At 36.0% G+C, this 27223-nt stretch overlaps 1 protein-coding gene across 2 annotated transcripts in view; it reads right to left on the bottom strand.

Annotated features, from left to right (window-relative positions):
* Positions 1–2484: 2484 nt before the first annotated feature.
* Positions 2485–27223, bottom strand: part of CDC42SE2 (CDC42 small effector 2) — a 128379-nt gene continuing 103640 nt past the window's right edge. For both annotated transcript variants that reach the window (XM_036737584.1, XM_036737591.1), the window contains 3 exons: positions 17968–18069; positions 6523–6638; positions 2485–5894 (listed from right to left, as the gene is read on the bottom strand). In XM_036737584.1, coding sequence (XP_036593479.1) covers positions 6540–6638; positions 17968–18069 — 201 coding nt within the window. In that variant the 3' untranslated portion in view covers positions 2485–5894; positions 6523–6539. The remainder of the gene's footprint in view (positions 5895–6522; positions 6639–17967; positions 18070–27223) is intronic.

Here is a 27223-nt window from a genome sequence, read left to right as displayed (position 1 = left end):
ACTAAGAGGTCAATAAATTCTAAGAATCCCTCATTAAGTTCAAAAGAAAATGAAATTAAGAGGCAGCTGAAACAATGGAAGGAATACTGGCTCTGAAAGCAGAGGACCTGGGTGACCCTCAGTTTGAGGGGTCTTGGATAGATGCCTCTGACCTCTTTTAGACACTAGATCCCAGTACACAGATGCCAATGTTTCTTACCTATAATGAATCAGTCCCTCATAGCTTTAAATAAAACAAGCTTAAAGATGTTAATAGGGGCAGCTAGGTGGCGCAGTGAGTAAAGTACCAGCCCTGGAGTCAGGAGGACCTGAGTTCAAATCCGGCCTCAGACACTTGACACATTTACTAGCTGTGTGACCTTGGGCAAGTCACTTAACCCCAACTGCCCTGCCAAAAAGCAAAAAAAAAAAATTAAATTAAAAAAAGATGTTAGTAATAGGATATATAATGTGTATTCATGTGCACATATATATTACTGAAAGCTTTAAGAAATTATGAGAAACTCATTCATTTATCTTAACAACTGTGTATGTTTCTATATACAGGCTTCACTATTATGTTACACTTAGGGTCAGCAGAACTGAGTTCTGGACCCTTTGAATAGGGTCCAAGACACCCCAGTTCAGATATTACCTGAAATTTTGACTGGTATGAAAATTTGGAGAAACCCAATACTTCCATTTTTTTAACCTTTTCTATGCATCACTGCTTCCATATACTATATTCAGTTATTAACACTTTTTATTAACCTTAATTCATTCCCCATTATCAAAAAATCACTATCTTATGGAGGTCCTAATTTGTAGTAAGGAAGGGCCCTTAATGGACACCTACTCCAAATTATACACAAAACCATCTCCATTATAACATACCTAACAGATGACTGCCCAGTCTCTGCTTGAACATATCCAAGGTGAGGGAACCCACTGCCTCTCCAGGAAGATCATTTCACTTTTGGAAGGCTTTGTTTTGGAATTTTTCCTGCAATCAAGCCTAAATTTGTCTCTTTGCAATTATCACCTATTATTCCTGGGGCCCTCTGGAGGCAAATAGAACAGATTTAGTTCATCTTCCATATGACACCCTTTAAAAATTTGAGACAGCTATCATGATCCCTCCAAGCCCTTTTCTCTGCCCAAGACATCTAGCTCCTTTAACCTGTCCTCATGTGACATGGACTCAAGGGCTTTAACCATCCCAATTTCCTTCCTTCGACATTCTCCAGTTTATCAACATGCTTCTTACACCATGGTGACCAGAAATTAAAACAATGAGGTCTAGCAACAAATAAAGAAGTGAAGTGAGGTCAGAGTTCAGTGGGAATATCACATTCATATTCCTAGAATACAAATATGCTATTCAAAGTAGCCCAAGATCACGTTAGCATTTCTTGGTTGCCACACCTCACTACTGACTCACAATGAAATGAAGTCCACTTGGGCAGCTAGGTGGTGCAGTGAGTGGAGCACCGGCCCTGGAGTCAGGAGGACCTGAATTCAAATATGGACTCAGACACTTGACACATGTACTAACTGTGTGACCCTGGGCAAGTCACTTAACCCCAATTGCCCTGCCAAAAAGCAAAAAAAAAGGGGGGGGCCACTACTGAAATCCACTAAAACCCTGATATATTTTTTTTCAGAATTTCTGTCTGATCATTTGATTGGACCACGATCTACCAGGATCCACCTCCCACTCTCTAATCCTCTGCAACATGGATCACGCTAGTTTTGCCTTGAAAGACAACAAAGCTATTTCCAGAAATTTATTGGCCCAGGGACCAAGGCTTAAGTTATGCCTCCTTTGACACAGTTTCTTAGTCACTTCTGACTATATACTGAGGTGACTTCTTAATAATCTGAGGGCATAAAAGGCCCACTCGTTCTGTAGAGTCTGGGCCTTTCTGACTTGGTAGATGTCCCAAGACCTGTCAAGTCACTATACCCTTTTCTGCTAGCCAGGTAAGTTTCCACATAAAAAATGGGGGGTAGGTTAAATATTTACTTAAGTTTAGTGCTAGAGAAAGTGGCTAGATTTGTGGTTTCATTGGTATAGGGAACTCTAGGATGAGGAGGCTCCACCTATCAATGCAGGTCAGCATCTTCACTGCAATTAAGAGTATAAGAGAGTTGCCTGCCTCGAGCACTGAGAGGTTGAGTGATTTGCTTAGGGTCTCTTAGCAAGTACGGATTAGGAGTAGGACATGAATCCAGGTTTTCCCATCTTCAAGATCAGATCCACCATGGTGTGTTACTTAATTATCGTATCGATGATACATTCTCTAATGAGAATGTACCATCATATCTGATTTTCTTTTTGGGAAAAAAACCACTGAAACAGGATATAAATTTTTTTTAAAACCTGCTAAGAAGGTTTTTAATGACAGTATCTGTAAAATGAAAGGATAAGAAACTAATTTTTTTTTAAAAAAAGTCACCTATGTGAACACTAGTGCATGAAAAGAATGGAAAAGGTAAACCAGAAACCAAAAGAAAACATTTATTGAATCAAAGTCATTACTTTCATTTTAATATCTACAAGCCAACATGGGAATGACATTATTCAAGAATGGACATAGTTTACAAAAAGAAAGAGTGCTATAAAGTATGTTATAAAAATATCCTGATTTTTTTTTCTGTATGCTGAGCCTCTAGAGGACATCTGATGAGAGCAAGTTTTGAATCTGCTTCAGTTGATAATTGATGTCAAAAGGAAAAAAAAAATTATAATCACAAAACATTTTTTCCAAAGGCCCAATGACAAAAATTGTGTCGGAAATGCTGGCTTCCCTTTTTGAACTCCCCTTCCCCCAACACACTCTCAATCACTGAGCCATAATAATTCTGCTTTCCATATATTGGCACCATTTCAAGCCCGAATCATTGTTGTCAGATACCATGTGAGTTAACTGTTATTCCCCAATTTAAAAAATAAATGCATTTCATTAAAGTTGATTAGAAACTATATTCTGGGTAAATGGACTCTTTTTTTTTATTAGCTTCTATTTTAAAAGGAAAGGCTTTACCACAGGAGAACTGTTTATCCCTTAGACATAATTAAATCAACTTTTAAAATGCATTAAAACTTTTAATTAATTAACCAATTAGTTAAAGCCAGCCCCAAAACTTTATAATGCTTCTAATTTTTCCTCCTAGGTATCAAAAAATTCCAGAAAGTGTGGCTCAACATTTTAGGGAGTTTTTTGATCACATGATTAAATTGTAATCTCCTCCCTGTGACAAACATACATATTATTTCAATAGTATCACTGGAGAGGCCATACAGCAGTTTAGAAAGCTAAGGAGTAAAAAATTCGGTTCTCGCTTATCAATGGAAGCTCCCATCATGTCTTCTGGAACAATTATTTCTTTTAGTTAAGAATGGCTCTGTGAGAAGCTAGGGCAGTGGAGAGAGTGACAGGGTCTGTAGTCAGGAGGACCTGAGTTTAAATGTGGCCTCAGACACTTACTAAGTGTGTGACCTTGGGCAAGTCACTTAACCCTGTTTGCCTTAGTTTCCTCATTTGTAAAATGAGCTGGAGAAGGAAATGGCAAACCACTCTAGTATCTTTGCCAGGAAAACCCCAAATTGGGGTCAAGAGGAGTCAGACATGACTAAACAACAACAGGAAGAGGAGGGAAGATTGACCCAAATGCCTATCTTGACGTCAAAGGAAGAAAACCTATGATTTTGAAGAGGACAATGACTGTAGAGACCTGGCTCCTCCTGCTGTTCTAATTCAACCCTCCGGGAGGGGCAAGATCTGCTGCTAGTGCTGCTCACCCTGCCCAAGTGGCAGCCTTTTGCCCAGATAGTACTGCACTTGATGCAGTATGCTTTATGAGAATCTGAAGGATTTCAACAGGACTTGTAAAAGAAACAGTAGAAGCAGAGTAGCTGGAATGTAGCTATTACCTGTTGCAAAAAGCATCACTCTTTTAAAGTGCACACACTCTGATAACACTGTAGGGAATGATGATACACAGCAGAGCTGAGTGTGCCAAACAGTGCTATGGAAAATTACCAGGGTCAGTGGGGTATGCATAGATGGACAACTGGATCATCAAATCAAATAAATGCAAGATTGCTCTTTCCAAAAAATGTCATTAAAGGCAATGATTTTCTCATGTCAAATTCTACCAAATAAAATATTAATGGAAAGGTCTTGGGGACCATTTGAAATCATGAATCCAAAGAATCAACCATCTGGTTCTCTTAACCAAATACACTGCATGTGACCACTCTGCATATAGAGTGTAAGTATGGAAATATAATTGGATGGCTACTTCATTTCCAGTGAATCAATTTAAATAAATTACCAGGGAAAAGATACTGCGTAGGGCCTTCACACATCTAGCACTTATTTAATTTGTTGTTTCAGAGGTAACTGAGGTTTAGGTGAAGGGGAAATATGAATACAGTATAAAAATTTACTTCTCTGCGTGTTTAATTTCCAACTTGTTCGTGGCACTCTGGTTAAGCTCAGTTTTGCCCTATTGCTAGATAACTACCAGACAAACATGGATAGCAATGAATTGTGCACATGATTTAAAAAAAAAAATCAACAGAGAATCAAATCATTGACTTTGTTTTAAGACGACCATGATGAGAAGGAGTTGGGATAAGGGATGGGAAAGGAACCATTTCTAGGATTTGGAGATAGTGCAATATTAAAATTTACTTTTTACAATTTGTGAAAGATGAACATGCTTTGGAACCTGAGCAAAAGGCTTCTTACCAACAGTTAAAAATCACCCTGTAAGTTGTTTTCAATAGTTTCTGTTCTGCCAGGTCAATATGTTGCCATTAGCAACTTAACATGGCCTGGAAACACTTAGAAAAAAAAACCTGCCAACTATGTTGAGAGGTCTACTGAACTGCTATTAATAACACAGATAGGCAGTTCAACATTCTGCTGAAGGACAGTCTAAGAGTCAACATAAAAAACAAAAAAGGAAGAGAAGGAAAAAGAAACGTGCAGCTAGAGCAACACCACTTGAAAACTGACTGGATGAAAGTACTATCATATGTTATTTACATATGTTACTATACTAGTTTACAATCTTGAGGTCAGTTCTCTTAAAATAAATATACTAAACATTTACAACAGAATGTCTTATGAATGCAAGCTTTTGTTTTATTTCAAGATCAAATAGAACTAAAAGGGACATTGTTTTAAAGCAGCTAGGTAACAAGTTATCTTTTTCGGTGATACGGATATCATTGTAGCGCCATACTTAAATTTTCTCCACTAGCAGCAACATCAGCTGCAGCAAATTATTTCTGGCACCAAAGAGGCAATTTCCTAAAGCCAGACATTGACTTTGCCAGGCTTCAAACAAATGGGAAAACAGTCATTGTGCTTGTGGGTCCCAGACTTTCCCCAAATATATAAATAAAAAATGATAACATGTCATGCTTGGGACCTGAAATTACAGTTAAGAAGGGTGGTGGAGACAGAAAAGGTTTCTTTTTTTATGAAAAAATTGGCAAACTAATGCTGTATAGTAGTGATTAGAGAAAAAGGTCATGCTAAAATCAGTTGCCTATTCATTCAAACTTGAAAAATGTTTAAAATATAAAATCACAACCCAGTCTATTACTTATCAATTATTTTGGTAGAAGCCAAACACATGCATGCCAGAGGAAGGCATGACAAGATCCACTTTACAAACAGCTTCTTTGGAGCATAACAGTAACTTTTCACTGGAGTAATCACAAGAGGTTGAACAAGGTCCCATCACATTTCTTTCTTAAAATAAGCATGGAAAGTAGTCTCAAGGGTCCCCTCCCCTCCCCCCAATCCCAAACCAAAACAATTCTAAAAACCAAAAAACTCCAAATAAACAAAAACAAAACAGTAGAAAGAAGGGATATGGAAATTCACATGAACCTGTAGAGACAAGAAAAAAAATCCAAGTTATTTCCAATATTATTATTATTGAGAAAATATTCAAAGGCTTTTTTTGTTTGTTTTGTTTTTAATTTCAAGAAGCTTACAATGTCAAAGCTAAAAACAAGACAGCTAAAAATGAAAACAAATTTACTTCTTTGGGTCTTTTATAGATTATATAGAATAAGCACTCAAGAGCATTTTTTTAAACTGCAATGCATTTTTAATAGTATCTTAACTAAAGCTACTGGGTGGGTGGGGGTAATGGACCAAAGCCTCTGGTTAAATTGGATTTCCTTGTTAGTACTGTCAAATTTAGCATATGGAAAAGAACAATGTCATAAATGACAGTATTGGTATCTTAATTGCCCTCAATCAGCATAAATTTTAGTCAGTCAGCATTAATTTTTACATAATTGCAGATGTAATGCCATATAAATACACCTCTTTTATTAGGACTCAAGAATTAAAAAGAATATGGCTTTGGTTCCTAACTGGCTAATCAACATGCCTTGAATTGGTTCTTCAAATAGCAAGTTCCATACAAATGGCACCTTCAGTATTTTCTGATGGTAATAGAGCCTGACCATCTCTTAATTCTGAGGCACAACAAGACTGAGATACTTACTGGAAGGGCTCCCAAGGTTATCCCGCCTTTGTGTCTACAAGCTGCATTTGGACATTGGAAGACATTCCACCTCCATAACCTCCCTTGGATTGCATTTGGTTCTGTATGGAGCTAACCTAAAAGAACAAAAGAAGGTGAGTGAAAAACCAAAGGGAACTTAGGAAGGCTAGTTAAAAGCAAATAAATAGTTCTCACTTTGAATTCCTCTTCCAACTATGCTTGCTATGTTTGTAGAAGGGCATTTCTTTTAAGTGCTTTTCTGGAATTTGAAAATTTCTACAATGCGCAAGGCTAGAGAGGACTAACATTTGTTGGTACATTTCTGTATTTTTCCTGACATCCTATTCGTGATGTTTAACCTTTCTAGGCCTCTGTTTCCTCACCGATAAAATAATAGGATTAGACTAGGTCTCTAAAATTTTCTTGCAATGCTAAGATGGTATGATTCTAACTCCTAAAAACATCAAAATCCCCTCTCCACTATGGAAATTCTTGGTGAAGGTGAGAATAAGAACTAACGTTTATATAACACTTTAAGATTTGCAAAGCACTTTAGATAAACTATCTCATTTCAGTCACACAACAACTCTCCGAGGTAGGTGCTACAATTATTCTTGTTTTACAGATGAGAAGGCTGAAAGGGACTGAGTGAGTTACAGAAGGTCACACAGATGGAAGGTCACTGAGGAAGAGACTGAACTCATGTCTTCCTGACTCCAGGGGCAGCTGGTGGCAAAGTGGACAGAGCACTGGGCTTAGAATCAGGAAGACTCATCTTTGTGAGTTCAAACCTGGCCTTAGACATTTACCACAAGTGTGATCCTGGGCAAGAACCTGAACCCTGTTTGTCTCAGTTCGTCATCTGTAAAATGAGCTGGAGAAGGAAATGGCAAACTACTTTCCTGTGTAAGAAAACTCCAAATAGGGTCACAAAAAGTTGGACACAACTGAAATGACTCAACAACTTCCTGACTCCAAGTCCAGTAGTCTGTCTTTAATTAAGTTCACATCTGAATTCAACTTTCTACTCTTCTTCTCCCCAAATGTTTTTTTTCTGTAGAGGAGCATGTCTCTGAGGATCCTACAATCATTGACTTAAAAGCTGAAAGGGACCATAGGTAACATCATCTGATCCAGTACCATCATTTTAAAGATGAAGAAACTGAAGGTCAGGAAGATTAAATGACATAGGTCACTTAAGGTCTTAACACAGTAGGTGGCAGGTGCAGTGTTTGAACTCAGTTCACTGGAGGGCTCTTTCTATGATGTGCTTTCTTTATTCAAAGCTCACTTTCTTCAGCAATGCTGACTCCTTGGAGCACCCTCTATACAAACAAAACTGATATTTAAAAAGCTCACACACTAAAACTCATATACTTTCCTTATATGAGAGACCCTCAGACTCTCAGGTAGAGCCAATTTTATTCTTTATATACAATTTCATCACGTAGGGATTTAGTTTCCCAGGCCAGAGGACACAAAAAGCTGCAAATAAGAAATTCAGCCTAACAGTGAGAGAAGAGGCATTACATCAATCAAACACAAGAATTCACAAAGCCCACAAATTCACATAGTTTGGGGCCCTTTAGTTAAGAGGCAAACTACTGAACTCAACCCCCCCCCCCCACCAAAAAAAAATGAAAAACAGTACGCTTTGGTTTGCATTCAGACTCCATCAATTCCTTCTCTTGAGGTGGAAAATATTTTTCATCATGAGTCCACTGAGACTGCTTTGGACCCTGAATGGACCCTGAACACATTAAAACACAGCACAATAATTGATGTTTATAATGACTCAGTTATCAAAAAAAGTTTAAATTATGTTCTATAAAAATCCTCTTAAGCAGATTAAAAAGTATGTAATACACTGTAGAAACATCTGTTTTAGAATAAATTTAGAAGTAACAAGACGGGCAAACTTTAGTTATCTGGAAAATTCACTTATGTGGAAAACTGCATTTTCCCAGGATGTCAGAGAGCACATGTGAAACTTTAAAATATAAACTTTTTCTTATTTTAATTTTTATTCTTTAAAAGGAGTGAGTTTTATATAGCAGACTACATGCTTTAGTATCAAGGTGAGTGGTGGTGAAGGGGTTTCCTCCTCTTTCTTTTCCTTCTCTTACTCCTTTTCTTCCTCCTTATCACCATGACCTTCCTTCTCATCTCCTTCCATTTCCTTCTCTCTTCTCAGTTTTGAAAATTTTCACCCCAAGAGATTTTTCCCAGTAGGCAACCCTATCCATTTCCATTTCCCCTCTATTTTAGCCTCCTTCTCGTAAGGTGGCTTGCCAGATGCAGAAGTATTATTGTATATTTCTCTTCTCTGCACTGCGCCCCCCCCCCAACTTCTCAGCCATATCTCCAGTGGTGTCTTGCATTTATGAGATGTGCCAAAGCAGACGTATACAATAGGGAGCTAGAAGGGTACCTATTGTAACAGTTTTCCGAACCTTGCATTCCATCTTCTGTAATTATGCCTTTGCATACCTAGTCTATCATGCCTAAAACAGATTCCCTCTTAGCCTTTACCACTTCCTACCTGAACATAATTTTGAATTGGTCTTTCTACATTTCGTCTCTTCTCTCTTCAATCAATCCTTTGAAAAGATTCCAAAATACTCTTTTTAAGGCATAAATCTGATCATATAACTCCTCTATTAAAAAAAAACAGTAGCTACCTACTGCCTCTATGACAAAATGCAAATTCTTTTTTACCCCCTTATTACAACCATTTTTGTTTTTTTTAAATAGTATTTTATCTTTTTTCTCCAATTACCTGTAAAAAAAATTTTTTTTAAAAGTTTTGAGTTCCAAATTCTCTTCATCCTCTTTTCCTCTTCCTCCTCCCTGAGATAGTAAGAAACCTGATATAGGTTATACATGTGCAATCTAACATATTTTCATATTAGTTACTTTGTGGAAGAAAACTCGATGCCCCCAACTCCCCCCCCCCAAAAAAGTGAAAAACAGTATGTTTTGGTTTGCATTCACTGGGACTGCTTTGGATCATTGTATTGCTAAGAATAGCTAAGTTCCTCACAGTTGTTCATCATACAATGTTGCTGTTAACTGTGTACAGTGTTCTCTTCACTCTGCATTAGTTCATGTAAGTCTATCCTGGTTTTTCTAAAATCCTCCCTCTTGTCGTTTCTTATAGCACAATAGTATTCCATTTACAATCATATACCACAATTTGCTCAGCCATTCCCTTAATTTCCAATTCTTTGACACTACGATAAGAGCCATTAGAAATATTTTTGTACCTAAAGGTCCTTTTCCTTTTTCTTTGATTTCTTTGGTATACAGACCTAGCGGTGCTATTACTGGGTCAGTTTGTTAGTGCTTTGGACACAGCTCCAAATGGCTCTCCAGAATGGTTGGATCAGTTCCTAAACTCCACCAACGATACATTAGTGTCCCAATTAAAATGCAAATTCTTTAGCTTATCACTACAGGCCTTTTAAAACTTGCCTCTAACCAATTTCTTCAGTATTTTAAAGTTAGTCAATAAGCATTCACTATGTGGCTGGCACTGTGTTGCGTTGAGAAAAATGAAACTAAAAGACAGTTCCTGCCTTCGAGAAGCTTAGATTCTAATGGGGAAAGACAATATATAAAAGGAAGCTGAAAATCTGTGTGGGAGGAAAAAAGTACTTGTGCAAGTCCATGGTGGTGAAGTCTGAAGAATCAGGAGTAGAGCGAGGAGAGGAATGAAGGTTGTTGCTCTTGTCCCTTTCATAAAATGTAAGTTCCAGGAGGCATATACCAAAGAGAAGAGGGGGGGAGGGGGTTCTGCGATGGAGAGTGAAAAGGCAGTTGAGGCTTTTTTGGGGTAAATATTTTCATTTTGAATTTGATAAATATCAATAAACCTGAAACATGGAAACATTTCAATATATAAAGAAAAAACAAAAAGGAGACTGCATATTAAACTTCAAATTTCTGCTTTATATTTTAGAGAGAGATTTTTTTGGTTTTTTACCATTATGTACATCTTGGTTATTGTTTTTGTTTTGTACCATTCAAATTTAACATGGTAGTTTCAATACTGCTCTGCTTCTCTGTGTCTTCCTTCACAACTTCTTTCTATTATAAACATAAGTAATAATATATTATAATAATCCTATCATGTTTATTTTTGATGATTCATTGATGTTCTTTTCTTCCCATTTTTGCTTATACTCTCCCTACATAACCAATCTTTTTTCTCAAATATTCCCCTCCAAAAATGAAAAGTGAAAGCTTTCCCTGTAACAAATAAATACAATTATGCAAGACAAATTCATATATTGGCAGTATCTGAAAAACATGTATACTATTCTATGAATTCCCTAGTGCATTACTTTTCTGCCGACAGTTAGCAAACATAATTCATGATCAGTCTTCTAGAGTCATAAATTGGTCATTTTTGTTCATCCTAACTCTCAGGTCTTTCATAGATATCTTTCTTTACAAAGTTTAATTGTCTTAAAATTTTTTTTCTCCTGGTTCTGCTCGCTTTAATATGCATCAATTCATATATATCCTCTCAGGCTTCTCTGAATCTTGTTCTTTCATCACTATTTAAAATGGAATAATATTCGTTTACATACTATGATTTGTTCTGACATTTCTCAAATGTTGGGCGCCTTCATTGTTTCCAGTTCATTACAACAAAGTATACGATTGGGTCACTTCTCTCTTTCTTTAATTTCTTTGGGAGTATAAGCTTGGTAATCGAACCGAGGAATGCACAGTTTAGTGATTGGGAGAGTACAGTTCCAAACTGCTTTCCACTTCACAGCTCCACAAAAAATGGACTGGGGTACCTGCACTTCCATAGCTTCTTCAAGAATTGTCACTTTCCTTGTGTTTTTTTTGGTCATCTTTGCAAACTGTGGGTGTGAGAGAGCACCTTGTTTTGCTATTTTACATTTGCCATATTATAGGTAATTTGGAGCATTTCAATATAGATATTGATAGCTTGAACTTGTTTTGAAAATTGCCTGTTTCTATTCTCTGACCATATATTTATTGTAGAATGGCTCTTGTTTATATATTTCAGAAATCAAGAAGCAGAAAAAGACTGAAGCTGATTTCTAATTTAATGTGACTGTGCTACCGGCTAGTGATGGGATTGTATGGATGTTGTTTTCTCAAAGTGTTGTGTGTAAAATTACAGTACTTTAAAGAAATAATATTTGATAATTAAAAGTATTTCAGAAATGAATCTTCTTTGTTCCCCCTAATAGTAGAATGTATATACTAGGCTTGAACTATAAAGAGAAGCACGAATTTCATTTCTCCTAGTGTGCGGCTTTGAGAAACTGCAACACTGTTAGGACTGGTTTAAAACTATTCCCTTTCACAGGCTCATCTCTCTTAGAAGGATTGTATAGCCATAGCTGCATGTGTGTTTGCACAGGATTTATTCTTGCTCTTATGTTTGCAAAGTTCCAATAGATGTTTAAGAGTATAAAAGTGTGGCAGGCATACTACCAGGTAGTTTATATTGTCTATGTTATTTTAAATGAACCATCTGTTGCTATATCTTCATATAGGGCTTTGTTGGTGAGGTATAAAAATGCTGATGATTTATGTGGGTTTATTTTATATCCTGCTACTTTGCTAAAATTATTGCTTCAACTATTTTTTTTAGTTGAATTTCTAGGATTTTCCAAGTATAGCATCATAACATTTGTAAAAAGAGATAGTTTTATTTCCTCATTGCCCATTCTGGTTTATTCAATTTCTTTTTTCTTCTCTTATTGCTATTAACAGCATTTCTAGTATAATACTGAATAATGCTGGTGATGATGGGCATCCTTGTTTCACTCCTGATCATATTGGAAAGGCCCCTGGCTTACCCCCATTACAGATAATGGGTGCTGATGGTTTTAGGTACACACTTCTTATCATTTTAAGGAAAAATCCATTTATACCTATGCCTTCAAGAATTTTTAATAGGAAGGGGTGTCATATTTTGTCAAAACCTTCTTCTGCATCTACTGATATATGATTTTTTGTTGTTTTTGTCAAATAGGCCATTTTGCTGCTTTTGTCTGTAGGCCATAGTTGATGCTGGATTTATCAAACATTATGCTACATGTGTTCAATTGTTTCTGGGTCTTCTGTAATTAATTTGTTCTAGGAATTGACTTTTCTATTTTTTAAAGTGGCACCAAATATTTTTCATGATTTATCAATAATCTATATTTGTAGTATAGTTTGATTCCTAAAGCCTCTTTTCCTTCTCACTTTTTCCATCATTTCCCTTGAAAGTACTGACCTTTATTTTTACTTATGAATTATTGTTTTGCTTTGTTTTTTTCCTAGCTCTATAAAATAATCCTTTGGTAGTTTGAAATGGCACTGAATTTATCACATAATTTAAGTAGTGATTTATTTTTGACATGACCCAACCATGAGCAATTAATATTTCTGATTATTTAGGTCCTTCCATTTCTTTAAAGTGCTTTGCAACTGTATTTACATGATTCCTCTGCATGTCTTAGTAGCTGGCCTCCCAGATATTTTATACAATCAATAATTTTTTTTAGTTTTATTTTTATTTGGAACTTAAAAACCAAAAGATCATTTCTATACATGTAGCAAAATACAAAAAGAACATGGAATACACAAATCTGTGTTTTTTTAAAAAATGTATATAATAAATTCTACATGTTACTTTAGGCAGCTAGGTGGCGCAGTGGATAGAGTTCTGGGCTCAAAGACAGGAGGATGTGAATTCAAAAACAGCCTCAGAAACTTTCTAAGCTATGTGACCTATGGATCAGTTATCTACTAGAGAAGGAAATGGCAAACCACTCCAGTACCTTTGCCAAGAAAATCCCATGGACAGAGATTCACAGCGTCATGAAGAGTTGGACACGACTGAATGACTACACAACAAACGTTACTTTCAGGACTGTCTTATTTTTCTGTATTTCCTTTTGAACTTCCTTTGTTCTTTTCTGTGCATTTTTGAAAAATGTCACTATTGCTACCCCTCTCAAGCAAAATATCCATGTCCAAAAATGTATGTTTATGTATCTTACTGTACCTTGTGTCCATCTGTTCTTTGTCAAAAGGCTTCATGTTGCATCATAGGTCCCTTAAGAAACATGGTTATTAAGCCTTCTGAAGTAATTTTTCTTTACAATTTTACTATTCTTGTATAAAATGTTTTGGTTTTGCGTACTTCACTCTGTATCAGTTCATATTACCCAGAATTTTCTAAATTTAATTATCTTTCATAATTTGTTTCATCAAAGTAATATTCCATTACCATAATCTGTTGTACCTTTCTCTAATCACCTAAGAGGCAATCAAAGGTACCCCTTAAGTTCTGTTTCCCCCTTTTAATCTTTCAGAAAAAGGAAGTTTGTTTTGTGACTCTTCCCTCCCAGTACTATGCTCCCTTTTGTTTTCTTTCCCCACCAGCACCCCCCTCCATGCTTGTCTCCCTGTTGAAGGGAATGGGAAGGATAAGTTATTTTTGCTTGCAATTATTTCATTCTTTTTTTTTCATTCTTTTCAGGTCTTGTTTGATCCTAACTATGGTTTTGGTACTTGAATTAGTTTTGTCTTGAAGTTTGTGGTATTTTTTTTAAGGAGTTCTACATTTTGGCTATGACATTCCTGGGATTTTTCTTTGTGGGGGTACTTTTAGGAAGCCATTTTAAATGATAAGAAATCTGTGGAATAAAGAATTCTTTGGATTTAATCAAGATCTCTAATATCATTTTTCTGGGGTAAAGATTAAAATGAGAACATCTTGTTCTTCAACAGAAAAGGAATTTAAAAAAATTTATTGGGGGTAGGGCATATTTATGGAAATGAAGGTGAACAAAATATATTTGCGGGTAAGGTAGGGTGAATTTACTCAATCACATCTCATCCCATTTAATTTCATCAATCAACTAACTGCAGTCATTGATCTTATGCCAGAGATTCTTAGTATTTTTGGAGTCATGAACTCCTTTGGTAGTCCAGTGAAGACTATGGACCAAATTCAGAATTAACGTTTTAAATGCATAAGACAAATTATATAGGGTTAAAAAAGATACCAATTATATTAGGATATAATTATCAAAATATTTAAAAAAAAACTTCATGGTTCCCAGGTTAAGAACCCCTTCCTTAGACAAGATGTCAGAAGTCTGCTGAGAGCCATTTGTCGAATGATTCTAGACAGGAAGTCTGTTCCAGTGTGTTGTCACAACCTCTGGATCCTGCATGAAAGTTATTATTAACCTTAGCTTGCAATGGGAAGTTATAGTAGAAGGGAGAGTGTTTCAACAAACCTCTAAGAAAGAATGGCCTGGGGAGTGAGGGGAAAGGATAGGCTTCAGTTCTGACCTTGGCCCAATCGGGGTGGGGAACCTACAGCCTTGAGGCTACATGTGGCACTCTAGGTCCTCAAGTGTGGCCCTTTGTATACCAACTTCACAGAACAAATCCCCTTAATAAAAGGATTTGTTTTGTAAAACTTGGACTCAGTCAAAAGGCTGCATCCAAGGACGTAGAAGGCTACATATAGTCTCTAGGCTGCAGGTCCCCTGCTAGGTCTTTTCCTCCCCCTCCCCTCTGGATAGAGGGTTATCTTGAGAGCTCCAAAGAATTCAGAAGATGCTGGATTTCCCATCCAGCTATAGTCGTCCTAGCAGCAACCTCAGATCACCTGATGACAATATATCTGTTGAGAAGCTAAGCACAGACTGGACACTGAATCATGGTTTCATAAGGAGCCCAGGAAAGACACCATACCATGCCTAAGGGAAACTTCTTGAACATCTCATAAGTGAGAGAAGAGGATTTAAAGCGACTGGAAGCTAACCCTTTGCCTTATATGCTATCTCACACTGAACTCACTTTCCTCAAGACTCTTACAAACTTGTGGGAGAGTGTGTTACAGCATTGGTGGGGGGAAGGGTTGTACTAACTGATCTCGTAGTATACTTTAGTAAATACTCCTTTCTAAGAGCTATTTAAGGTTGGCTAGCTAAATACTTGTTATTTTCTCAGGGTGGAAAACTACAAATATTAAGATAAAATATTTTTTTAAAAAAGATAAAATATTTTCTTTTGAGAAAAATGCATATCTTTCATACTTTTTGCAAAGTATGTATATTTATGTATCTCTCCACTGTCTTTTGAGAGCCCCATATTTTGATTCCATTTCTGAGATTACGGTGCAGTGAACAGTAAAATTGTAGTTAGAGAAATTAGCTTCAAATTTGGTCTTTGACCCTTAATAGTTGTGTAGTATTGAGCACTTAACCTCTCTGGGTCTTAGTTTTCTCACCTGTAAAATGAGAATATTGATTTGCATGATTTCTAATATATAAAATATAAGATATGTAATTGTTCTTGTAAATTAAGCTGAAGATAGAAAGGATTATTTTTTTTAAGGCCGAGTACCCTACCTCTTCCAAGAAAGTTCCTATTTGGTTAATGGGAAAAAATGTTACTAGGATCAGCAATAGTATCATTCAGAAAAAGGAATCCCATATATATGTAAGGTTACAAAAGACCCTATTATTATATATATTATATATTAATATAATTATATATATATTGGATATCCATATTGTCAGCCCTTCAGTAAACTTCATTTGAAAGAAGAATTAAGCTCCTTTCTCTGGTCCTGTTTGGAAGCATGTTTATGTAAATGGAACTGTTGGCTCCTAAAAATTATATAGCACAGTTCCACATAAAACACTAAATTGCAATGGTAGATAGCTCCGCTGGAGTGAAATGCCTTCTGGGATTTTTGCATACACCTCTGAGAGGGACGTGCACACAAAACTCAAACAAACAAAACCAGAGTGAAAGTCATAAAGTGGGATTCAATTCGAAGGTATACTTGAAATTGTCTGAGCTGGGGGCATTTCTTACTGAAAGAAACGAGTCGAAAAACATACATTCAATGAATTAAAAGCTACTTGTTTACTATTCACAAATGGCATACATGACTACATTATAAAAAGGTACTCTATGTAGATGTTCTCCCCAGTCTACACAGAGGCAAGAGTTCAAAGGCAATCCCAGCACCGTATTTTGATGGTGATGTAACATCTCCTTCTGCTCCTTCCTAAAAGTAGTCACATAAAGCCAAGTACTTCTCAAGCAAATTTAAAAGTGATCACGGTGCTTTCTTTCCAGGAATCTACAAATAGTATCCCTTTGCTTATAGAGCAATCGAAGTGGCAAATTTATATACTCTGATAGACATTAGTCTAGACTCCCACCTGCCAATTTATAAAAAAGCCACCATTCCCTAATTAGGTCTTTTTTTTTCCTTCCCAAGGTGACAAACAAAGGAGTCGTAATTTGGGAACAGGAAAAAAAAATCCTGCATTAATTCACTCATCTGAAAAAATAGGAGTGTTGGAAATTTAGGACTGAAAAGGAACTTAGGAGATTCAACTAGTTCAATCACCTTATTTTGTAAGTGAAGAAAAGGAATCCAGAAACTTGACTGACTTGGGTCATGTAATTAGCTAATACAGGAGCTAGAAGCAAAGCCCAGGCCTTCCAATTCCCAGCCCAGTGTTTTGTTTTTTTTTGTACTCACAAATGAGAAACTCAAATGAAAATTCGAGTTATTACAAAACGGTAAATTTGCAGTTTTCAGGACTATCCAACATTTCCCTAAAACATCTAAAGATTAAAATATTATATTTTCTTTCTACTTTAGCTAAAACATATTCCAGATAAAAGTAAAATGTTTAAGTTATGTGTGGGTTTTTTTTTTAAACATTTAACATCCCTTGTATCCTATTCACAGGTATAATACCTTTGCTCTCCATAGGTTATTTGCTCATATGGATGAAGGGATAAGTGAAGATTCTAATAGTCTGTTTATAGCATCACCACGTGCCCTGTGGTGATAAATGTATCACTCAAAAATTTCTTAATAATAACATCAAGCAGAGGCAGAAGCAGACTTAGGAAATAAACTTTACAGCAATGCCTGCACAGAAGACACTTAAATCGAAGGGAGCAAATAGAACGTATAAAGGAGGAACTGTTTAAAATTGTTGTTCTCTGAAGTAGTGACTTTCAAAATCACAGTTTAGCCACTTTAAACTCTTGACTCTGGCAAACAACGGATTGCTACCAGCGCTACACTGGAACGGAAACATGGAAACCTGAAGGGTGGCAGCTTCCCTTCTGAACTTACATCTTTATGTTTCAATGTTCCTATATTAAAGGAATAAGGCAGCAATGTCACTTCAGAGGAAGAAACAAAGAGGAGGAAGGTGGAGAGTCAGGAAAATATGTAAAAGGGGATAGGAGTTAGAATGGTTAAGTGATACACATCTGCCTGCATCATATAAACCTTTTTATATTGTCTGCAAACTTCAAAATTTAGAGAACATTTAAATCGTCATACAGATTCCATCTTTGGCTCTCAATATTCATGTATCTTACACCATATGTCAAAACTATGCTTACTGAATTCATTCCACTGAACAGGTCACCTGATCCTACATGAGCTGTGTGGACAAAGTTTGTCGGCTCGCCTATCATGCTTCGGTCAATCCTCCGTCTCCTTTTCTAAAACGAAAGAGAAGAAAACAAAATCAAAATCAGCTATATGTGAAAAGTATCGACTACAGGGTGTTCCTAAAGTCTGGACACATAGGAAAAAATGCATATTTTAAAGAAATGAAATTTTCAACAACATTTTATTTAACTGGAATATTAACAAATAACATCTGCAATATGATTTCCATCATTTGGGATGCAAAGGTTGATGTGCTTTGCAAGATTCACGTGAACTCGATGCAGTAACTCCACAATGCTGTCAATTTTAGCACATTCACTCTTTATGTGTTCAATCAAGTGTGGTGCATCTGGATTTTCATTGAGTACACTTTCTTTCTCCTTTAGCATACCCCAGAAAAAGAAGCTGCTGAATAACACAGAGTCTTTGGTGAAATGGTTAATGAGACTTCCTATGTGTCCAGACTTTAGGGACACTCTGTATTTTCAGTTTAAAGTTAATTTCTACATTTAGGATAACTGACTTGTTACAATGAATTTCTTATAATGCTAATTAAATATTGAACTTCAGAAGTATTGTCAGAATTACACATTACTCTAACTCAAGGAATTAGTTCCAGTCCAAAAATCTATATTATAAGCATTTAAATTTCACATTAAAAAAAAAGAAGAAACAAAACAAGGACAAGAAAAAAATCACCTTCATCAGTCAGTACGTCCCCTTCACTGTTAGCATGAATGGGCTACAAGTCAGCAGTGTTAAAAAGAAGTGCGATCTCACTTGGAAAATTTTTGTGCTACTCAAAGTTTTCATTCATCTTTATTGTTTGAAGTATTGGTCTCAGAAGTCACTATTTTCTAAAGTCATCCATAAACATATTGACTGTAATTTGATGTCACACTATCCATAACCATGAGCTACTATCACTCAATCCAAGTGTTATTACAAAACTTTTCTGCAGCATATCATATGTGTTTTGTGGGTTTTTTGGGGTTTTTTCTTTGGTTATTCTCCTATATTCGATCCTGTAGCCATAGCAATCCCTCAGAGTTCTGTTCTAGGTCCTCTTCTTTTCTCCTTCTATACTGCTTTACTAGGTGATCACATCAATTCCCATAGATTTAATTACTATCTAGGCAGATGATTCTCAAATCCACCTCTCCTGCCCCAACGTTTCTGCTAACCTCCAACCTCACATCTCCAACTGCCTTTCAGACATCTCGAAATGGATGTCCAAAAGACATCTCGAAATGGATGTCCAAAAGACATCTTGAAGTGGATGTCCAGTAGACACCTTAAACTCAATATGTCCAAAATGGAACTCATTATCTTTTCCTCTAAACCCTCCTCTTCTGTCTGTTTCTCTATCACTATAGAGGGCAGCACCAACCTCCCAGTGCTTCTGGCCCACAGCCAAGGAGTCATCTTTGTCCTCACTATCTCTCACCCCACCAGATCCAATATGTTCACAAGGTTTGCTGATTTTACCTTTGCACCATCTTTTGAATATGCCTCCTTCTCTCTGACCATGCCACCATTCTGGTGCAGGCCCTCATCACCTCACACTTGGATTATTTTAATAACCTGTTGGGTCTACCTGCCTCAAGTCTCTCTCTACTCCAATCCATCCTCCATTCAATAGCTAAAGTGATAAGTGCAGACCAAATTTATCAACTCCCCTATTTAACAAACACCAGCAGCTCCCTCTTGTCTCCAGGATTAAATACAAAATGCTCTGTTTGGCAGGCAAAACCATTTATAACCCAGCCCCTTCCCACCTGTTCAGTCTTCTTATACCTTATTCTCTGACACATATTCTTTGATTCAGTGACCCTTGACTCTCCGCTGTTCCACAAACAAGACAATCCATCTCTCAGCTCCAGGCATTTCCTCTGATCTCCCCCATGCCTGGATTGCTTTCTCCTCCCAGCACTCCAACCACAGAACTCCCTGGCTACCTTTAAGTCCCAACTAAAACTCCATCATTTACTGGAAGCTTTCCCCAACACATCTTAATTCTAGTACCTTCCCTCTGTTAATTATTTCCTATTTATCTTGCATACAGCTTAGTTTGTAGATATTTGTTTGCATTTTGTCTCTCCCCCTTAAACTGCAAGACCCTTGAGGAAAGGGAATGTCTTTTGCCTCTTTTTGTATCCTCGGTGCTTACTACAGTGCCTGGCACACAGATGGCACTTGATAAATATTTATTGATTGAATGACTGGTTGGGGAGAAGACAGAGGAGGATAGATTCAAAGAGTTATCAGTCATAAGTAAAGCAAACTCTAATCTCAAGAAGTAAATTGTGAAGAGGGAAAGGGAGAAAAGATAAGATTCTGTGACTTGGCTCTACTTGAGGGAAAAGGGGATAGAAGAAAAGGCAAAAAGTATAGAAGAATAGGATGGGGGAAAACACAAAATTAATGATCACACTTTTGAATATGAACAGAATAAATCCATAGAAGAGAAGAACAGAACGGATTGTAGAACCTAACAATATGTTGTTCAAAAGAAACATAACTGAATGTAAAGATTTGCAAGAAATTAAAATAAGGGGATGAGTCTGGAGCAAAATATATTATGCTTCAGCTGAAGCTAAAAAAGTTTTCTCTGACTAGACAATAGCAAAAACAGACTTGATTAAGAGATAAACTACATAATTATGAAATGTACCATAGGTAATGAATTATCATCAATTTGTAACATATATGCACCCAATACTATAAGATCTAAATATTTAAAAGGAGAATCTAAATGTCTTACAGAGAGAAATACAGAGCAAGATGGGAGATCACAATATATTCCCTTTTAGGGCCAGACAAATCTAATTAAAAAAAATAAACAAGAATAAATAAGGTTTAGAAACATTAAATGATAGAACTCTGATGATTATTGAAAAGGAACAGAAAGGAATGTATATAATTCTCAGCTGTGCATGACACCTTTACAAAAACTGATCATGATTGTGACATAAAAACTTCTCAAAATGCAGAAAAGCAAAACTATCAAACACACCTTTTAACTCACCATAGTACAAAAACTTATTTTCAAAAAAGAGCTGAAGAAATTTTTAAAAATTAATAGGAGACTAAAAGACTTAATTTTAAATTAAAAATGGGTCAAAGAAAAAACCGTACAATGGAAAAGTTCATAAATGATAATGTTAACGAGACAACATGTCAAAATTTTTGAAATATAGTCAAAGCAATCCTTAGGGAAAAATTTATATCTCTAAATACTTTTGTAAAGATCAACAAATTGGGGATACAACTGAAAAAAACACTAGAAACTAACAAAAAAAATTTAGCACCAAAATAGAAATGCTGAGAATCAAATAAGACACTGATGAAATTGAAAACAAAAAACTACATGAACGAACTAGAAGATGATTGGATAAAAAAAAAGAGGAACACCCAATTACTTGTATTAAACTTGAAAAAGATGAATTCACAACCAATGAAGAAGTAAAACAAATTGTTCGATCATATATTGCAAAAATGAAAACCTAAGTGAAAAGGATGGATACTTAGAAAAATATAAAATGTCTGTGTTAGTAGAACAAAACCAGAGGAATTTAAAATCCAATGTTATTTTTCAAAAAAAGGAAACTGAGTTGCCAAAGTTAAAAAAATTAAGAAACAAGGAAACAACCTGGGACCAAATAGATTTCCATGCACATTTTATCAAATGTTTAATGATCAACTGTTTTCAATGTTACATTAACTATTTTTTAAAACAGAAAAATATGGGGTCCTATAAAACTCTCTATATGATACAAATCTGGTCTTGATAGTTAAAAGAGTCAAAACAGAGGAAAAAAAAGTTAGACTGATGTCCCTACTAAATACTAATGCAAAAATTTTCAATAAAAATAAGTAAGGAAAACAACACAATTTATATAGATTACACACTACAATACTTAGACTAGAAATGTAGCCGTTTGTTCAACATTAGGAAAACTATCAACATGATCGATTATGGTAATAATAAGAACAAAAAAATCAATCTTAACACCAAAAAAGCTTTTGACAAGAGACAAGATCAATGCCTTATTAAAAACATTAAAAAGGGGAAATTGGGATACCAATGCATTGTTGGTGGAGTTGTGAACTGATCCAACAATTCTGGAGAGCAATTTGAACTATGCCAAACTGTGCATACCCTTTGATCCAGGAAATACTACTACTACGCCTGTATCCCAAAGAGGTACAAAAATATTTATAGCAGTCCTTTTTGTGGTGATAAAATATTGTAAACTGAAGGGATGCCTGTCAGTTGGGGAATGGTTCTACAAGCTCTGGTATATGAATGTAATGGAATACTATTGTGCAATAAGAAATGATGAACAGACAAATTTCAGAAAAACCTGGAAAGACTTGTATGAACTGACGCAAAGTGAATTGAACAGAACCAGGAAAACATTGTACATATTATTAACAACATTGTATGATGATCAACTACGAATGACTCAGCACTTCTCAGCAACACTGAGGACTCACAAGGAAAATACTATCCATATCCAGATAAAGTCATCTATGTCTGGCCACTGCACCCAGATAGCTTTGGAGGAGAAAGTGAGGCTTGTGACTTTGCACAGCCATCCCTCACTCAAATCTAATTCAACTGCAAGTCATGTCATCATCTCCCTGAACTCATGGTACTTTTTGAGAACAAAGGGCAAACCACACAACAACCACAAAAAGTGATGGACTCTGAATGCACATCGAAGCATACTTTTTTCACTTATTTTATTCTTTTTGTCATTTTTATCTTTTTGATATGTTTCTTCTTTCACAACTAAGACTAAAATGAAAATGTTTTACATGACAGCACATGTATAACCAATATCAAATTGCCTACCATTTTTGAAAGAGGGGAGGAAGAAAAATTTGGAACTCAAAATACTGTAAAATGAATTGTCTTGACATGTAATTGGGGAGAAAATAAAATACTATTAAAAATCATAAAAAAATAAGAATAACCAACCCTTGCTTAAAATAAAAGTATATATCTAAAACCAAAAGCCAGTATTGCATATAATGGGGATTTACTATAATAGTAAAAGCTAGCATTTAAATAGTGCTTTAAGATTTTTGAAGTGTTTTACAAATGTTATCTTACTTTATTCTCCTAACAACTCTGGGAAATAGGTGCTATTACTATCACCATTTAACATATGAGGAAACTGAAGGAGACAGAAGTTAAATGACCTGACAGGGTTACAGAGCTAGGAAGTATCTGAGGCTGAGTTTGAATTCAAGTCTCCCTATATCCAGACTCAAGACATGATATATTGTACCATGAAAGTGAAGGCCTTTCTAATAAGATCAAAGCAAAAGCAAGGATATCCCAATTATGCCACTAGTAGTTAATGAGATGCCAAAAATGTTATCACAATAACACAAAATAAATTGTGGAAATAAGCATGGGCAAAGAAGAAATAAAATTTATTTTTGTAGATGATATAATGGTTTACATGCAATCAAATAAAAAAGGAGTTAAAATAATTTCAGCAAAATTTCAGGATGCAAAATTAATCCACATTATCTTTTTATTACCAACAAAATGTAGCAGAAAGATACAGGAAGAGAAATTCCACTTAAAACAAGTGGTTGGTGGTCCTTCATACTCAAAGAGGACCAAGAATGAACATTATTAATGTACACTTTCTCAGATTGTGGCTGATCAGACCAATATGAGCTCAGAAGGCTCTATAATATGTTGGGCACAAATAGCTCATATGAACATTTGGGGCAAAGATGTCTGTAAATTTGCTCATCTCAGGTTTCCTTTGAGCTACCCCAATTCTACTTTGCTCACAGAGCTAAGCACCTTCTTTGAAGTGGACACACCATGCTAGACAGTCCTGTGTCAATGTCTCCCATGTTTCCCAATTAATACCAAAGTTCTTCAGAAAGACCATGGGAATGAATGTCCTTGTATTCTTCCGACTTTAGCGTGAGAAGTTATTGTATCACTTCTAACCTCTGTTGTTTAAAACAACTATAATTGTTTTCCCTGAAAGGCTATCTACCAAGAAGCACACAGGAATATGTATGTATATATATATATATATATATATATATATATATATATATATATATATGTATGTATGTATGTATGTATGTATGTATGTATGTATATATAGATACAATTATAAAATTTTTTTACACAAATATAGACCTAAGGAAGCAGACCCAAGATGGTGGAGAAAAGGCATAGACTTGGTTGAGCTCCCCCTCAAAACTCCTTTAAATAATGCCTCCAAACAAATTTTAGAGTGGCAGAAACCACAAAGGGAGGGAATGAAACAATTTTCCAGGCCAAGACAATTTAAAAAATTAGCAGGAAAGGTCTATTAGACCAGGGTGAGAGTGGAACACAGTCTAGTCCAAGCTGCACCAGTATAGACTGGGCCCCAGCAAACTAGCAGTGCAGCCTTGGGGACAAGTGAATCAGTGGCAGCAGTGGTGATTTCTGAACCTCTCACACCACAGATGGTAAGGTGGTAAACAAGTGGTGAGGAGATTATAGAGATCCCTTTGCTGGCACCAGGGGGAGGACTCTGTTGCATTGCCCATACTTGGATCTGGGTCTCAATCCCAGGGTGAGGAAGAGCATTAGCATACCAGAGTTTTGGGCTGGAGGGGAGCAGGGACCCTCATCACAGTTTCAGGGAAGAAAAGAATGCTGTGGTTACTCACAGATCAGACCACAGGTCAGGAAACACACTTCTCCGGAGATCATACCACCTTGGAAGAACCAAAAACTTATATGTCCCCAGAATTACCTCTAAAAACAGTTGCACAAAAATGCTGAAGCTTGTGATGGTTCCCCCCTACACTCCAGAGGCAGAACCCCACTTTAGCACAGAGTTAAAAGTCAAGAAATTGGCTGGAAAATGAGTAAACAGCAGAAAAAGATCTTGGCTATATATAAAGTTACTGTGGTGACACAAACTCAGAAGGCAACAAAGTCAAAACTCCTACATCCAAAGTGTCAGAGAAAAACATTAATTGGCCCCTGGGCATGGAAGACCTCAAAAAGGATTTTAAAAATCAAGAAAGGTAGAGGAAAAATTGGGAAGAAAAATGACAGAAAATCATGAAAAAAGAGTCAATAGCTTGGTAAAGGAAGCACAAAAAAATATTGAAGAAAATGGCACTTTATAAAGCAGAATAGACCAAATGGTAAAAGAGGTACAAAATCCAATGAAGAGAAGAATACGTTGAAAAGCAGAACTGGCCAAATGGAAAAAGATTTATAAAAGTTCACTACAGAGAAGAACTCCTTAAAAAGCAGAATTGGCCAAATGGAAAAAGAGGTACAAAAATCCACTGAAGAGAAGAATTCCTTAAAAGCAGAATTGGCCAAATAGAAAAGGAGGTACAGAAGCTCATTGAAGAAAATAATTCCTTAAAAATTAAGATTGGGCAAGTGGAAGCTAATGACTTCCTGAGACATCAAGAAATAATAAAATAAAATCAAAAGAATGGAAAAAAATAGAATACAATGTGAAATATCTCATTGGAAAAACAATTGGAAAATAGATACAGGAGAGATTGGACTAAAAGCATGACCAAAAAGAGCCTAGACAATAGCCTTCAAGAAATTTATCAAGGAAAATAGCCCTGTTATTCTAGAACCAGAAGGCAAAATGAAATAGAAAGAATCCATGGATCACTTCCTGAAAGAGATCCCCAAGTGAAAATGCCCAGGAATACTACAGCCAAATTATTGCCAGGTCAACGAGAAAATACTACAAGCAGACAGAAAGAAATAATTCAAATATCATGAAGTCACAGTCTGGATAACACAAGATTTAGCAGTTTCTACATTAAAGGATCAGAATCCTTGGAATGATATTCTGGAGGGCAAAAGAGCTAACACAACAACCAAGAATCATCTACCCAGCAAAACTGAGTATAATCTTTCAGGGAATGGATATGCATATTAAATGAAATAGAAGACTTTTAAACATTCCTAATGAAAAGCCCAGAGATGAATGAAAATTTGACTTTCAAATACAAGATTCAAAAGAAGCCTAAAAAGGTAAACAGGAAAGATAAATCATAAGAGATTCAATAAGGCTAAACTGTTTACATTCTTACATGGGAAAATGATACTTTTAACTCCTAAAAACTTCCTTATTACTAGAGCGTTAGAAGGAGTATGCATATACAGATGTCACGTGTATGAGTTGAATATGATGGGATAACTATCTAAAAAATGGAAATTAAGGGCTTAGAAAGAAAATTGCACTGGGAGAAGGGAAAAAGAGGAGGTAGAATGGAGTAAATTATCAGACATAAAAGAGGTACAAAGAGTTTTTACTGTTGTGGGAAAGATGGGGGAGGTAAAAGGGAGCACATGAACCTTACTCTCAACATAACTGGAGCAAAAAGGAAATAACATACATGTTTAGTTGGGTATAGAAATTTATCATACCATTCAGGAAAGAGGGGAAGGGGATAAGAGAAGGGAGGGGAGGCTGGTGGAAGGGAGGTCAAAGTCAGAAGCAAAACACTTTTGAGAATGGACAGGTGAAAGGATAGAGAGGATAGGATAAATAGGGAAAATAGGATTGAGGGAAATGCATAGTAATCATTACTGTAAAAAAAATTTACAGCAAGTTTATCTGATAAAGTCCTCATTTCTCAAATATTTAGAAAAACTGAGTCAAATTTATAAAAATAAGAGCCGTTCCCCAATTGATAAATGGTCAAAGTATAGGAACAGGCAGTTTTCAAACTAATCAAAGCTATCTACGGTGATATGAAAAATTCCTTTAAATCACTACTGATTAGAGAAATGCAAATTAAAACAACTCTGTGCTACCACCACATACCTATCAGATTGACTAAAATGACAGAAAAGGAAAACGACAAATGTTGGTGAGGATGTAGGAAAATTGAGACACTAATTTGCTATTGGTGGAGTTGTGAACTGATTCAACCATTCTGGAGAGCAATATGGAACTATGCCCAATGGCTATAAAACCATACATAGCTTTTGACCCAGGAACAGCACTACTAAGTCTGTATCCAAAAGAGATTTTAAAAAAAAAACAGAAAGGAAAAGGATCTACATGCACAAAATATTCATAGCAGCTTTTTACGGGAGCAAAAAATTGGAAATTGAGGGGATGCCCATCAAGTGGGGAACAGCTAATATGTTTGTGATGGAATACTACTGCGCTATAA

Source organism: Trichosurus vulpecula, chromosome 1 (assembly GCF_011100635.1).
Source record: "Trichosurus vulpecula isolate mTriVul1 chromosome 1, mTriVul1.pri, whole genome shotgun sequence".
NCBI lineage: Eukaryota > Metazoa > Chordata > Mammalia > Diprotodontia > Phalangeridae > Trichosurus > Trichosurus vulpecula.
The sequence above is the reverse complement of the archived record's forward strand: the minus strand, read 5'-3'. Positions and strand labels throughout refer to the sequence as shown.